Below are 13,096 nucleotides of genomic sequence, written 5' to 3'. Positions count from 1 at the left end.
TTTGAGAACATGAGTCTGTAATATTTTCACGGCTCCTGAGCTGCTACTGCCCACAGTTCTAGAGCTGCAGCTTGCAGGGTTGCTTCTGACAGCAGGACTTCTGAGGCTTTGGAAATGTTGTTAATCCACGGAGCCTGACTCAGGAATGCAGGTTTCCATTGGAGCAAGGTGGTTCAAAACCCTTTGTGAGGCGAGAGCCCACCTGGAGTTCTGCATCCAGCCCTGGATCAGATAGCCCTGAGAGGATGAGGAGTCTGCCTCACTGGGGATATTCCAGGACCATCTGGAAACACTCCTGGGCTCTGGGGTGGCCCTGGTGGGACAGGGAGGTGGCACCAGATGACCAACTGTGGTCCTTTCCAGCCTGACCCGTTGTGTGACCTGTTGGAGCAAATCCAGGGGTGCCGCTGAGATGATGAAGGGATGAAGCACCTCTTCTGTGAGCAAAGGCTGGCATTGTTCAGCCAGGAGAAAAGGAGGCTTTAGGGTGCCCTAATTGTGGCCTCCCAGTGCCTGAAGGGAGCCTACAGGAAAGATGGACAGAGATTTTTTGTGAGAACATGGAGTAGCAGGACAAGGGGGATGATTTTCAACTGAGAGTAGGTTTACAGGAAGAAACGTTTTACTGGGAGGATTGTGAGACACTGGCACAGGTTGGCCAGAGATGCTGTGGATGCCTCATCCCTCCAATATTTCAAGGTCAGGCTGAAGAAGCTCTGGCAAACTTCCTTTAATGGAAGGTGTCCCTGTCCAGGGAAGGAGCATTGAAACTGGATGATCTTGAAGGTCTCCTCCAAGCCAAATCATTCTATGATTCTATGAACTAAACTATCTCTTTTATGTACATAAATAACTGAAAAAAATGTATAAAAAGCATGCTTATTTGGAAAATTATGCATCCCAACAGGAAGGAGGGGTGTTTCAGGTGCTTGTTGAATGTCATTTTGCAAAATGGCCATAATTTTTAGCATAGACTGTAGATTCTTCCCTGTTTTTTGGGGGCTTTTTTTTTGATTTTTTTTTTTTTAATGCAAGGGCTTGCTGGAAATACTTTGTAATCTCCCTCTCCCCTACCTGGAATCTACACAGGGGTTTCAGGTCTGTCCCTTCAAGTGTCAGTAGCTGCTCCTTAATGGATGTGGCAAATGACTCTTGCAGTTTTGACAATGGAAACTCAAACAGGAACTTCTAGTTACAGTGTTGTAAGTGAAGGAATGCTGGGGTGTTGCTCTTAGTAGAGAACTTTGTTTTCAAGGTGTTTCCAGAAACCCCTCAAAACATGAACTGGGCACAGGGCAAGGGTTTATTTTCATTTTAATTTTCTGTTTATTACTAAGTTTGGTGGGGTGTGTCTCTTGGGAAGTGCTCATTATAAACAAACATTTGTGTTTGTGTGCAGCCAAACAACCCAGGCAGGTGTCTCCAGGAGGCCGGGAGTGCTCCATTCCTCTGTGGGAATGGGGCATTCCTGGGCTCTTTTTCTGGCATGCAATGCAGACGTGAATTTTCCTGGGTGAGACAAGCAGGATCAGAATTTCTGCTGGAGTAGATCAGTTTATTGACTTGTGCTGAGAGTGTTAGCCTTGGCTTTGCTGTGAAATGAATGCAACATACAGGGAATGTGCATTTTCTGTCAGCATGTTCATTTTGCTCGAGAATAGCTTTAAATGTTTATTCACATTAAAATAGTACAAGTAATTGGTGCCATTTCCAGAAGAAAATGAACTTTGCAACTGCTTTATAAAATCTCCAAGGGAAAGCTGTTTTCAGCTTGATTAAGGCAGCTGAGTTACAGCAGGCAGCATCTGATCTGTGAGAGTGATGGACACTGGTTACTCTCAGAGCTTCACAAGGACTTAGGGCTGTAGAGCAAGAATATTTCAGTGTTTTCTACATTTGATCCTAAAGGGCTAATTAGGGCTGAAGGGTTGAGGATAAATCAGGAAATTTAGCTCTTGGACCACAAATGGCCAAATACATCAGTGCAAAAACACAATATTGTTGGGCACTAGTAGCAGATCACACAAGCGTCCGAGAAGGGAGGCTGTGAAGAAGACCCATCAATAAGAAAAACCAAGAGGTAATTATAAAAAAACCTTTGAAAATAATTTCTGTAAGAATCCATTGCCCCAAGTTGCCTCATGAATTATCCTGAAATCTGACAGTTCTGTAGAAGCAGATTTCAGTGCTTTTCTGTCAGAGCAATGCAAGAGAGATCTTCCAGTAATAGCATTTATAATCCAGATGTGCAAAATTCAGGTCTGTCTTATGAACCTCCTGTACAGTTCATGTTTGTTGAGCACCTCAAATTCAAATTTGCAAAGGAATATTGCATTTCTTTTTTTTATTTGTTCCTGGCACTGAGTCACATGTGTTTTGTTGATTTTGCTCTTTACTAAATAGTTTCAGATGTTTCATTTCTTCTGGTTAGGAACAAATCACTATTACAAACCTTTGAGAGAAGGTAAGATGCTCTCAGTCCAAGAGTTTGAGTTCAGTTTTTGGTGTCTGATCTTGCACTGCAGGGGAAGAGACAACTTCAGAGGTCTTAGGAGGCTACTTATTCTTTGCCCTATTTCTTGCAGCAGTAAAAATCTTGCTAATGTCCACCTAATAACTTGAGTATTCACTAAAGCACTGATTTCAACAAAAATAGAAATAATCCTCTTCTGTTGACCTTCTCTGCACAAATTTATCCCAGTCCTTTGCTGGTCCCTTCCAAGGGTGGTGGCACAGTTGATTAAAACCTAAATGAAGGTGAGATTAAAAAGGCCATTATTTCTCTATTCACTCCTAATATCAAATGGAATAGACAAAAAGTAAAAAAGTGGGTGGCAGGAAAGGCTTTTTACCATCTGGCACTGATACAGCAGAGTTCTGCTTTTCTGATCTTAGGTGCTTTCTCTCCTCTGCTGTTATTCTGAGCAGTAGCATGATCCCCCTAGCTTTGCATTGCCCTGAGAAAGCTGTGGGAGACATCATTAGAAATCAGGTGTTCCCATGAATTCAGTGCCCACTGAGATTGCTGAGGAATACATAGGACTGGAATGTGGAATGAATAAGTAGAATATTTTTAATAGTTGTTAGGGGAAGGGAGAAAAGTAAACACATAATGTGATTGTTTCAGGTGAGAGCTATTTTCTGTGTTACCAGGAAGAGTCCTTGAAGCTTAATCCAGGGAATTTTATTCTTCCAAATGAATTCTCCTGTGTACCAGCTCTTTACAAAGAGGTGCCTGCAGAGTACCAGGGCACCCCACTGACGTTGGTCTGGCTTCAGTCACAGACCCTCAGACTGGGCCAGAAGAGATGTGACCCATCTCAGGGAAAGCCAGGTTTTAGCTTGGCCTGGACAGGCCAAGTGGAAGACCCTGAACTGAGTTTAGGGGTGGGATAGGTGTGCCTCCAAATAAGTGCATTAGCAAATGTCTATGAGACTAAATTGACTTCAGACATTAAGTAGCAATGAAGTTGAAAAAGCTTTCTTAACTTTGTGCCATTCAGATTTGGAGGCAAACTTCCTATCAGCTGAACTTTCTAATGCTTTCAGCCAAATCCTGAATCCTGTCTGCCTTAGATGCTCCTTGCTTGTAGCTCTTGGCTAAACTTTAGTACTTAAACTACTGCCAGTGTCTTGAGCAGAGCTATGACTTACATTACATGTAATGCCTTCAAGTCTTGCTATTTTATCTCTTGAAAATATGAAACTTGTCAGTAGTGAACAGAAATTCCCTCTGATCCCTTGCAAGACCTATAGGGTCCTTATTATTTTGGGGTTTGAATTGGTTGTTTCTCCAAGGCACCCTGCTCACTTAGGATATCTACCCTCTGCTGGCTTCTGCAATCAAACCATAGCACTTGGCATGGTAGGGTGCTTGAGTGATGTATTTATACAGGCAGGAGGCAGGGTTTAATACCATCTCATGATTCACTGTGCAGTCCTATTAATATGAGCTTGACTCGGGGGAATAAGTAGCTGTTACTTGTCAGCAAATCCTGAGTGTATTAAGGGGGTGAAGTTGTACTGAAAGATGCTCACAGTGATACTCTGCTGTTCCCAAGGGAAGCAAATGAAAACTGTACTTGGATGAATAATGAATGTTCTAATTGGGGTCAAGAAGAAGTCATAGCTTCCTGTGATACAGGAGTTAGACTAGCTTGACTAGAGCAATAAAGAAAAGTCTGTTTGACCAGATTTGGCAATAAAAATATGTGACTGTCAGTCATGTCTGTCATCTGCACACAACTAAAGCCTGGGATGTGATAGTGACAGGCAGGTGGTTTATTCTTGTACAGCTTGGGTGTATTCCTGAGATCCTCTTGGAGGTGTTGGTTGGTGCCCATAAGAATATGGCCCTGGACAGGTGCTGAGACTGGTTAGTGCTCAGATACTGCCCAAAATCCAGTGTGGAATGGATGAAGAGCTCTCATGGCATGGCTTGGCTATATCACAAGGATTTATTAAGAGTGGGTATTGGGTAGAGTCAGTCTGTTCCTGATTTGCAAGGAAAAATGTTTTTGTTGCTGCTGGGCTGTAATTGCAAATGAATATACCCTAAGGGAAGATTACAGCCTGTTCTTACCTGCTGACAAAATACATGCAGAAATACATATTTCTTGGTCATCCTGTATTCAGCACACAAAGGAGAAGAATAAATGAAAGATATTAAGGAAGATATATGCAAGCATGATTCTACTACATATTTTGTGAAATAGGTATACACCTGAGACTTTATTAAAGATGTGATACTGCTTATCATTTGTGGAAGGTGTACATAATTTTCAGTAGTTAGTCTGTGTAACTGCACGATATCAAACAAGCATGAGATCTTGAAAGTGTTCTATGTTTCATACAAAATTTTCTAAGCTGCTTAACTTCTCATGGATTGGAGGCTAATCTCAGCTGGTTTAGGAAATGCAGATAATCTCAGGAGCAGAGTAGAGAAAGATATCTGAAGTAGCCTGGAGATGGGAGAGTGTGTTCTCAAAAGGGCCAACAGGGAAAATTCAAGTGATTTGGTACAGCTGATAAGAGTTGTGTAACAAAAGCCAGTGTGGAACTCTCTGCAAGAGAAGGAAAACAATGCAGGGCTCACTAAGGCAGAAGAAACAAAGAGCAGAACTTTGCAACACATCTTTAGTGCTGGGAATAAGTTGTGATGTCTGTGTGTAAAAATCAGCTCTTGGTACTCAAAGCAACAGTGTTTTCTTACAGTTGTGCAGCTAACTTTTCTGAGTGATCCAGGAGGCACACGGAGAAGCTTCCTTCACAAACAGAGTTGTGCAGGCCTATGGAGGTGTGTTCCACCACTTTTTGTAGCTTTAGGAGCTTTTCTGGCTTTTCTGTGTGGCACCTTGCAGTCCAATGTCATTCTTTTTCCTAGTGCAAAGCACAGCACATGCAATAATTGAAGTTTTCAGTTCGATCCTGCCTTTATTTTGACACAAATGCTGGGATAAGAACGTGGTTGTGGTCCAAAATCTTTCTAACTGGTATGATAGTGCAGCTAGGTTAAAAGACACCTATAGCTATTTGGTTTTTTTCAGAGAATATCTGTTCAGAGATTGTTCTTGGCTTTTGTGCCTTGATATGTAGAGCTGATGACAGGTCCTTAGGTTTCTGTGGTAGCCCAAGGCAAGTCCAGGCACAGAGGGATCCCTTAACTCCAGTTTTAACCTGCTGCTTTTCTCTAGCATACATTTATCACCTATGTAAGTGAAGGTGTCTTGCAACTCACTGAAGGGTAAATCCCTCTCCCTGCTGTCAGGGGACAAGTTCTGATCTTGCAGCAATCCAGTCTAAGCAGGGAGTGAGGATTTCCAAGATGTAGAAGAGGGCAAGCCTCACCTTTAAGAGTTCTGGAAAATGTGAAGCTAAGTAGATGTGTATCTTCTAAGTGTGTGTGTTCTTTTACATTGCTGTCGTTGTGGTGATCTCCTTGTACCTGATTCAACTCTTTTTAAGGGAATTTACAATCAGAGGTGGATACAAATGAGAGCTGAGCTGCAGAGGAGCAGGGATATTGGTCACCATGCCACTGGACAGCCAGTTCATCCCCCAGTCTGTGTCTTTGTGTGGCAAGAGGAGGTTTTCTGGGCTGAAAGAGAATGTTCATAGGTGTGTAGAGAAGGTCTTAGCTGGTAGCAGGCAATTTCAGGAGAAAGCATCAATGCCATTTGGAGTTTGGTTAGGAGGTGAAGGAGCACAATAACCAAGGAAAGACAAAGGATATTCATCTTGGAGTTGTGGACAGTAATGGCTTGGGTAGGAGCAGGCTGAAGTGAGCCCTTGAAGGGGATGACAAGTGCTGGATAAAGGTAATAAAAGGATGTGTTTTGGGGCAGTGCAGGTAGAGAAAGAAGTGATCTTTATGGGAGCACTCCAAAAGAAATGCCAAGTAAACAGACCATTCTTTAGCCAGTGAGATACTGCAGCAGCCCATGGCTCAGAGCACATCACTGGCAATAGGAAAGGAAGGGAAACCAGAGGGAAAGGAGGAATGGCTGTGTACTCAGAAACCAACATTTACTGAAATATTGCACTTCGAGTGTTGCTAGGCCAATTGGCCTACAGGGCAACAGCCTTAATTTCTCTAGGGCTACAAATAATTTCCCAAACTTGTTTCCCAAGTTTTAGCTTCTGTGTGAAGCTCTTGTATTTGGCAGGACTGGAATTATTTATTTATCTTTGAAATCTCCAAACTTACTATCATTGTATATTTAGAAGAAAGAGGCTAAAATTTGAACTTGAGTGGGACTGAAGCATTGTTGTTTTCTGGCTGGAGAATGAGCTGGGTTCATCTTGACCTGCTGCTAGATTTAAATGTGTTCACAAGAGCTAATGTAACTGTTGGATGCAAATGTAATTTTTCAATGGAAAATTTAACTTCAGAAGAAAAAGGTGTTAATTCTAAATATGCTGTATCCCACATGCTTGACAAAGGTGGTTTCTCCCACTTTTAAACAGTTTCTATATCCTTGCCCTATTCTCTAGTGTGAACTGAGGTGCTTAATAACCTCAAACAGCTCTGGTGACATCTGCTGTCCTGGTTACCAGTATGAGACCAGCAGATAGCAGGTTTGTATAGGTGCCGTTTTCTGCTTTAGGAGTCAGTAAAAATCCTTGCTGTGTTTTGGCTCTGCTGTTCTGTGTGAGAGGAGCTGGCAGGGGATTGGTACCTGGCACGAGCAGCTCCTACACGTTCTGCATGCAGAGGAGAGAGAACAGGGAGCAGCTGAGGATGGGGCAAGCCTGGATGGTGCTCCTGGTGCACTTGAAGAGCCTTTGGCCCTAAATGGCTTTTGCAGAAAGGTTGAAATAGTCATTGGAAGACAAATGCAGCAGCTGTGCTGGGGAGAGTGGGGGGAGATGTGCAGGACAGCTTTCTCTGCCTATCAATATTTCCTTTAATGCCAGCTCACCTCAGGCAATGCTAATCAACAGCAGCTCACCTTCTCTTTCAAAGCATCTGTGGTGCTGATGGCTGGTAATCCTTTTTTAGAGACAGCAATCTAAAGTTGCTGTGGAGGAGGGAAATTATCAGGAGACTCAGAAACCAATTTGTCCTTTCAGTTTTGGGGGTTTCTTGTACCAGAAAACCTCTGAGAAACCTTAAAGAGAAAATGGAGAGCATGTGGACAATGGGAAAGGTGATCAGAAATAAGAGACTTGAACTTAAAAGATTGAAATATGCCATAGCATAAGCACTGAAGAGGGTGCCAAAGTGGTACCTGAATTATTTATGGTCTGAGAGACAGCAAAGTTAGGCCAGTGTAGGAAGGAAGCAGAAATTATTTGAAGTTCATTGGTGTTGTGCAGCATTTGGAGAACTATTGTTTGTGGTATTTTGAACTAGATGCAGGCATTAAGAAGAATTAATTATTTGGCAGAAAGATGGTCTAAATAGATTACTTCTGTCAGAATCTGATTAGAGCACACATCATTGATTGGCTGATGACTGCATTGCAGGGATCTGCCTTTTCCAGGCATTGTGGCCCCAGGGAAGTTGCTGAAGTCTCTTTTTTATTTTCTTTTTTCTTTTCCTTTTTTTTTCCCCCACCTTGTACCATAGCAAAACTGAGGCATCTGCTTTTGCCTGGGGAAGTATTTTGGTCATTGTCTAATGTGCCATTTAACATCTTATATGCAGGTGGAATCAAAATTCTGATCTTTGGAGCACCATTTTCATTTTTCTTGTTCTTCCTGAATGTGTAGTCCAGTTTTCAGGCATACTTGTAGTTTTATTTCTGTATCTGTGCATCCATATTGTACAGCAGTCTCCTTTTCCTTCCTATTTAAATGACTTCTTAGCAAGCCTTCAGTGAAACTGCTATTAGAGCACTCCTGTCAGTACTTCAGTTCTGTGCTAAAACATGAGATTTTGGTATTAGATTGCTGGGCCTGAAATACATATGAGTTTTGTAACCACCTACTCCTACCCTGCCTTGCTTAAGCTATGCTCTTCACCTTTAAAAGCAGCTTTTCATTAGTAAAACCTGCCTTTTTGAAAATTCTGGATAGTTTGAACAAGTAAGATTGTGCATTTTATTTGTATATATACATTTTACATCTAAAGCTAGTGTTCATGTGTTTTTCTTACTCGTTCTTCCTCTCTCATTGCTGAAATCAATTTTTAGTTTCAGGAAATCCATGAAAATTTTTAATGAAAGAAACCAAAGCCAACTAGGGTTTGAGAACAGCTGAAAGTAGCATCCCCTCTATGAGCACACTGAAAATGGCTTAACGTGGCTTTTTTTTGTTTTTTCCTAACAACATTATAATTTTCTAGAATGCAATGGAAACGAAAGCTGTGTAGTTGTTTAAAATAGATGATGTCCCCTTTTCCACCCACACACAGAGTGAATTTTTTGCAGGGAGGAGGAACCCTGCAGAGGGTAGGAAATGAGTGCTGGCACCACCAGGGGACATCAGAGAGGTGCTTGATGTGCATGTCCTGACCATTCTGGCTTTGCCCTCCCAGAAGTGTTTAGGTCCCTGCTTGACCTTAATCATGCTGAAGTGAAGCAGAACTCTCAGCTTCACCAATACTCTTCTGGCTCATTCTCTCACTCCTCAGCACTCTGAGTGGTCAAATTTCATTTATTCAACACATTCCAGCAGAACAGGAGTGACCACTGATACTAACTAACGGCCAGCTGCAAAACCCAAGTGAAATTTCCTTTTTGTGTGGCTGGGAGGGAGAGGAAACGTGTTGATCTGAAGCGGTGGAGCTGATGTAGAGGCATTGGCAGAAGTTCTGAGCCTGGCGTGGGGAGGAGACGCGAGTAAAGCTCTGTTGTGCTTCTGTGGTTTTGATTCACAGAGGTCTGTGAGGCCTTAGGTAGCTGGTGCACACATGGGACATCACCTCAGAGCCAGCCACCAGGGCAGAGCTTGCATCTGGAGTGCCCCACACCTAGACATGTAGAAGCATGTTGTTATAGTGAGGCAAGCCAAGCGTCCTTGCATTAAACCAGGTAATTACGGTTTATTCCCAACGTTTGTGTTCGTGTATTGCTCTCTGCACTGTAGGAAATAGCAATGCTGCTCAGACATTGGATGTTTGTGTTATTCTGCAATGTTTATGCTGCTTGCAAAGGGCTGGAAGTGTCCTCCTGGAAGCTGCTGAGTTCACACTACCACTGCTATTTGCATCATATTCTGTCATGAGCCAGCCTTTTTGGTACTGTGGATTTGGAAGGCTGTTCTAGACCCTCACTAGACAAGACCAAAATACTTCAAAAAAAAAAAAAACCCAAACTTGGAAAAATATCTTCAGCCTAAATTTATTCATAACTAGGTTTTTCTGGATTTTTAGAGTGTCAGGATTGTCCTTAGCTTAGTCTCTTCCTCCTACTGTTTTCTTCCCTATTCACAGATTGCTTTGCTGGGATAAACAAATCAAATTTAGGTTTCTGTTGCAACACAGTTGTTCCATTCCCCCGAACACAAAAAGCAATTTATCTACAATGGTTGTATTTGAATTTGACCTTTTTTTTTTTCCTATTTAATCTGGATGAAGAAAACTGTGTTCTGTCGCAATTACCTCTAAGAAATCAAGAAATAATTAAGAATTAAAGTTAAGAAATACTGATAATTTTCTTTTTCCTATTTGCATCTCGCTAGCATCTCAAATTCTTTAAACAGATGCAATGAGATTTTACTTTTTTCCTCCTGAGTTTAGCTCTGAAGTTTCTGTCATTAGGAGGAGCATGATCTTGCATTTTTTATTATTGAATTTTGATTAATGCAGCCCATAAGATTTAGCAGTTCTTTCTATGTAATATCCTTATCCCTTGCAGTTTTGACAGTACCTTCCAACTTTGTGTCATCAGGAAATTTCATCAGCAGGTTGCCTTGTGCCAAAATAATTAAAGAAAATGTTCAAAAAAATCTGTCCCAAAATAGATCACAGAAAAGCTTCCCTTGAGCCTGCACTTTCCTGTGCAAACCTTTCTCCTCAGGTTTTCTAACATCTTATCAAATATATACATGCTGAAACAAAAAAACCTGCCAGGTATTTTACAGAGCAATTGAACAGTCTGCATTTATGTCAGTTGTCCCACTGGAGTCATTTGAGTAAAGCTTGCAGAATCCATTTTATAATCTCCATTCCTGGTGAAAGAAATCTGCTTTCTTTTCAAATGCAGCTTGCTCTGCTGGATGAAACAAATAAGCAATAGTTAAAATGAACTTTTATTTTTTTTTTTAGAAATTAAGTATTTTTAATGAGTGAGTTGTGACTGCAACTTGCTTTCTCATATATACCTTTGGTTTATGTATTTCTCTGTGAAAGTTAGTGACTGGTTTTGTATTGGAATTAATGACAATCTTTTGAAAAAAAATCTGTGATGGGTCAGCTTGCTTAGTAATTAAACTGCAGAGTTTCTCTTCCTTGGTAAGATAAGACCAAGAAATGTGATTTGCAGCTAAGCATGGTCAGATAAGCAGTGAGAACAGCATCATCCCCAAGAGCCAAGTGAAGCAGCTCTGAAACAGGAGATGGAGCGGGGTAAACATCACTCCATCATGTGACAATGGCTGGCCTCACTGGCAGCTCCTGCAGGGAGCATCACCCAGGGTCACAGTGCCACATCTAAAGTTAGCAGTGGGCTCAGGCTGGCACTGGGGAGGGCCAGCAGGCAGCTGCTCAGGGAGATTTCCAAATCCTGCGGCACGGCCGCCCCGATACACGAGAATCAATTACTGCAAACCTTCCACGATGGTCAAAATGTGACATTAAATAATTGAGTATCACATCAAATCTTGTCTGCAATTAGTTATCTGGAAAAGTAATTATGCAACAAAATCAAGTAGCTGAAATTAGTGGTGTGAAGCACCCTGATAATTCGAAGACTGTAGGAGATTTTTTTTTTTTATTTCACTTGTAACATGGAGTTGTAAGTACCTAACTAATTCTTTATTGAAGTAAAATAGTCTTGCTCAATTGTAATTCTTGTCATTAGTTACATCTGCAATAGAAGATACATAGCACATAAAACAGGTGTTAATGACCAAGCTGGTTTTGTCTAAAGTAAAAACGAGCTGTGGAATAGAATGTCTTGCAAGCAGTACATTTAAAGTCAGACCTGTTTTGATTTAGGGAGGAAACGAGCCTAAATTTCAGTCCTTTGTCTCTTACACCAGTAGTGTAAGTTGATTTGGAGAACAGGGTTGAAATGCCCTAATGGGAAAATGTATTCTTTTAAAATAGTTATGTTCAATTTAACAACATAGACGTTGTGAAAGGTTAGAAAAGCCATTAAAATATAATTTACACTAATAGAAGTCGTTAGCTTGCATTAGCTCACTTATTCAAAACAAACAGGAAAAATATAATGAATCAAACCAGAGTATATACCCAGCATAACAGACTGAAGTGTAAATGCTCACATGAACATTGTTTAACAGCTTATGAATCCAGGGAAATGTCTAATTATGCAATCATGATAAACCTGATTATTTTGAAAATAGCTTCTGATAGTAACTGTTGTCATGTATATGCCAGAACTGATAGGAAAAATTATTTCTAATCAGTAGATCTGAACAGAATTTGATCTCTATGTGTTTAGTACTTAAAAATCTGAACTGATAAAGAGTAGTTGGCTAGTCATGTTACTTAAGCTGCTCCCAAAATAGCACCTTCCTTTTTGGGTAGAGTTAGGTTTGCAGCTGTTGTCTCTATCTGTTGTCTCTGAAGAAAATTTTAACATTAAGTGTTGCTGACGTCAATTTTTTTCTTTTTTTTACAGCTGATGTGGGCTTTGCCCCTGACAGAAGTTATTTGGTTCTAGCTCTGAGTTTGGAAGAAGTTGGTATATAGATTTTCCCCTAACTTTCAATTGATGTGTTTAGCTTTAGTGGGAGTAATACTATCACTTAAACCATGTTGTCGTCTCAAGGAGTTTTGCTACATCCCTATGGAGTGCCAATGATTCTGCCTGCAGCACCATACTTCGCTGGACTTGTTCAGGTAATGCAAGGCCGCTTCCAACAAGCAACTTAACTCTAGTGCACTTAGAGCAATAATTGGAATTTTTATGGTTGAGAAAGCAAACACTTTTAATACAGGCAAAAGCTCTCATGTAGTCAGTGAGAAGACAGTAGGAAATCAAAAAGATGGATCACCCTAATCTGTGTATTGACATCTCTCATGGCTGAATAAATGGTGTAGTTGAGCTATATTTGCTTGTATTGATTTGTCTGCTGTTTAACATTCATGCCTTTGCTTCACGAGGTTGACCACAGGGCAGAGGATTTGCTATCCATTCCAGGTTTCTGAGGGAGTCAGCATTCCCACGGCAGGTCAGAAGACAAAGTAACTTACCATGATGTGTTTAGGTTAAGTGTTTTAGCACAGCAAATAGGAATAGTGTTAAATATGCATTAATTCATGTGTCACGCGTCCCACGGAATGAAAAAGGGGTTGTGGTTTTGTGTGTATAGAAATATATCACCTGCAAAGAATATTTATACACATCCTATTAATTCCTTTGAGCCCTCAAATGTAAGATCTTGCTGCAGGGCAAGAGTTCTGTATATTTAGGAGTCAGCTGGCAGCTACCAGGTTGTCATTGTTGTGTCTGCTTTCGCTATT

General features: G+C 41.1%; 1 protein-coding gene across 33 annotated transcripts in view; it reads left to right on the top strand.

Moving 5' to 3' along the window:
- RBFOX1 (RNA binding fox-1 homolog 1) overlaps positions 1 to 13,096 on the top strand; it is a 1,183,000-nt gene that overhangs the window by 926,209 nt on the left and 243,695 nt on the right. For 2 of the 33 annotated variants that reach the window (XM_036392518.2, XM_036392513.2), the window contains exons 1-2: positions 9,352 to 9,476; positions 12,252 to 12,472. The exons of 28 other annotated variants lie outside the window; for them this stretch is intronic. In XM_036392518.2, coding sequence (XP_036248411.1) covers positions 12,386 to 12,472 — 87 coding nt within the window. In that variant the 5' untranslated portion in view covers positions 9,352 to 9,476; positions 12,252 to 12,385. Of the gene's footprint in view, positions 1 to 9,351; positions 9,477 to 12,251; positions 12,473 to 13,096 lie in introns of those variants that run through there. 3 more of the 33 variants (XM_054516575.1, XM_054516568.1, XM_054516576.1) reach the window with 2 other exon arrangements.

This window comes from Molothrus ater, chromosome 16, assembly GCF_012460135.2.
Source record: "Molothrus ater isolate BHLD 08-10-18 breed brown headed cowbird chromosome 16, BPBGC_Mater_1.1, whole genome shotgun sequence".
Lineage (NCBI taxonomy): Eukaryota > Metazoa > Chordata > Aves > Passeriformes > Icteridae > Molothrus > Molothrus ater.
Note: the sequence above shows the minus strand (reverse complement) of the source record. Positions and strands in the feature narration are given on the sequence as shown.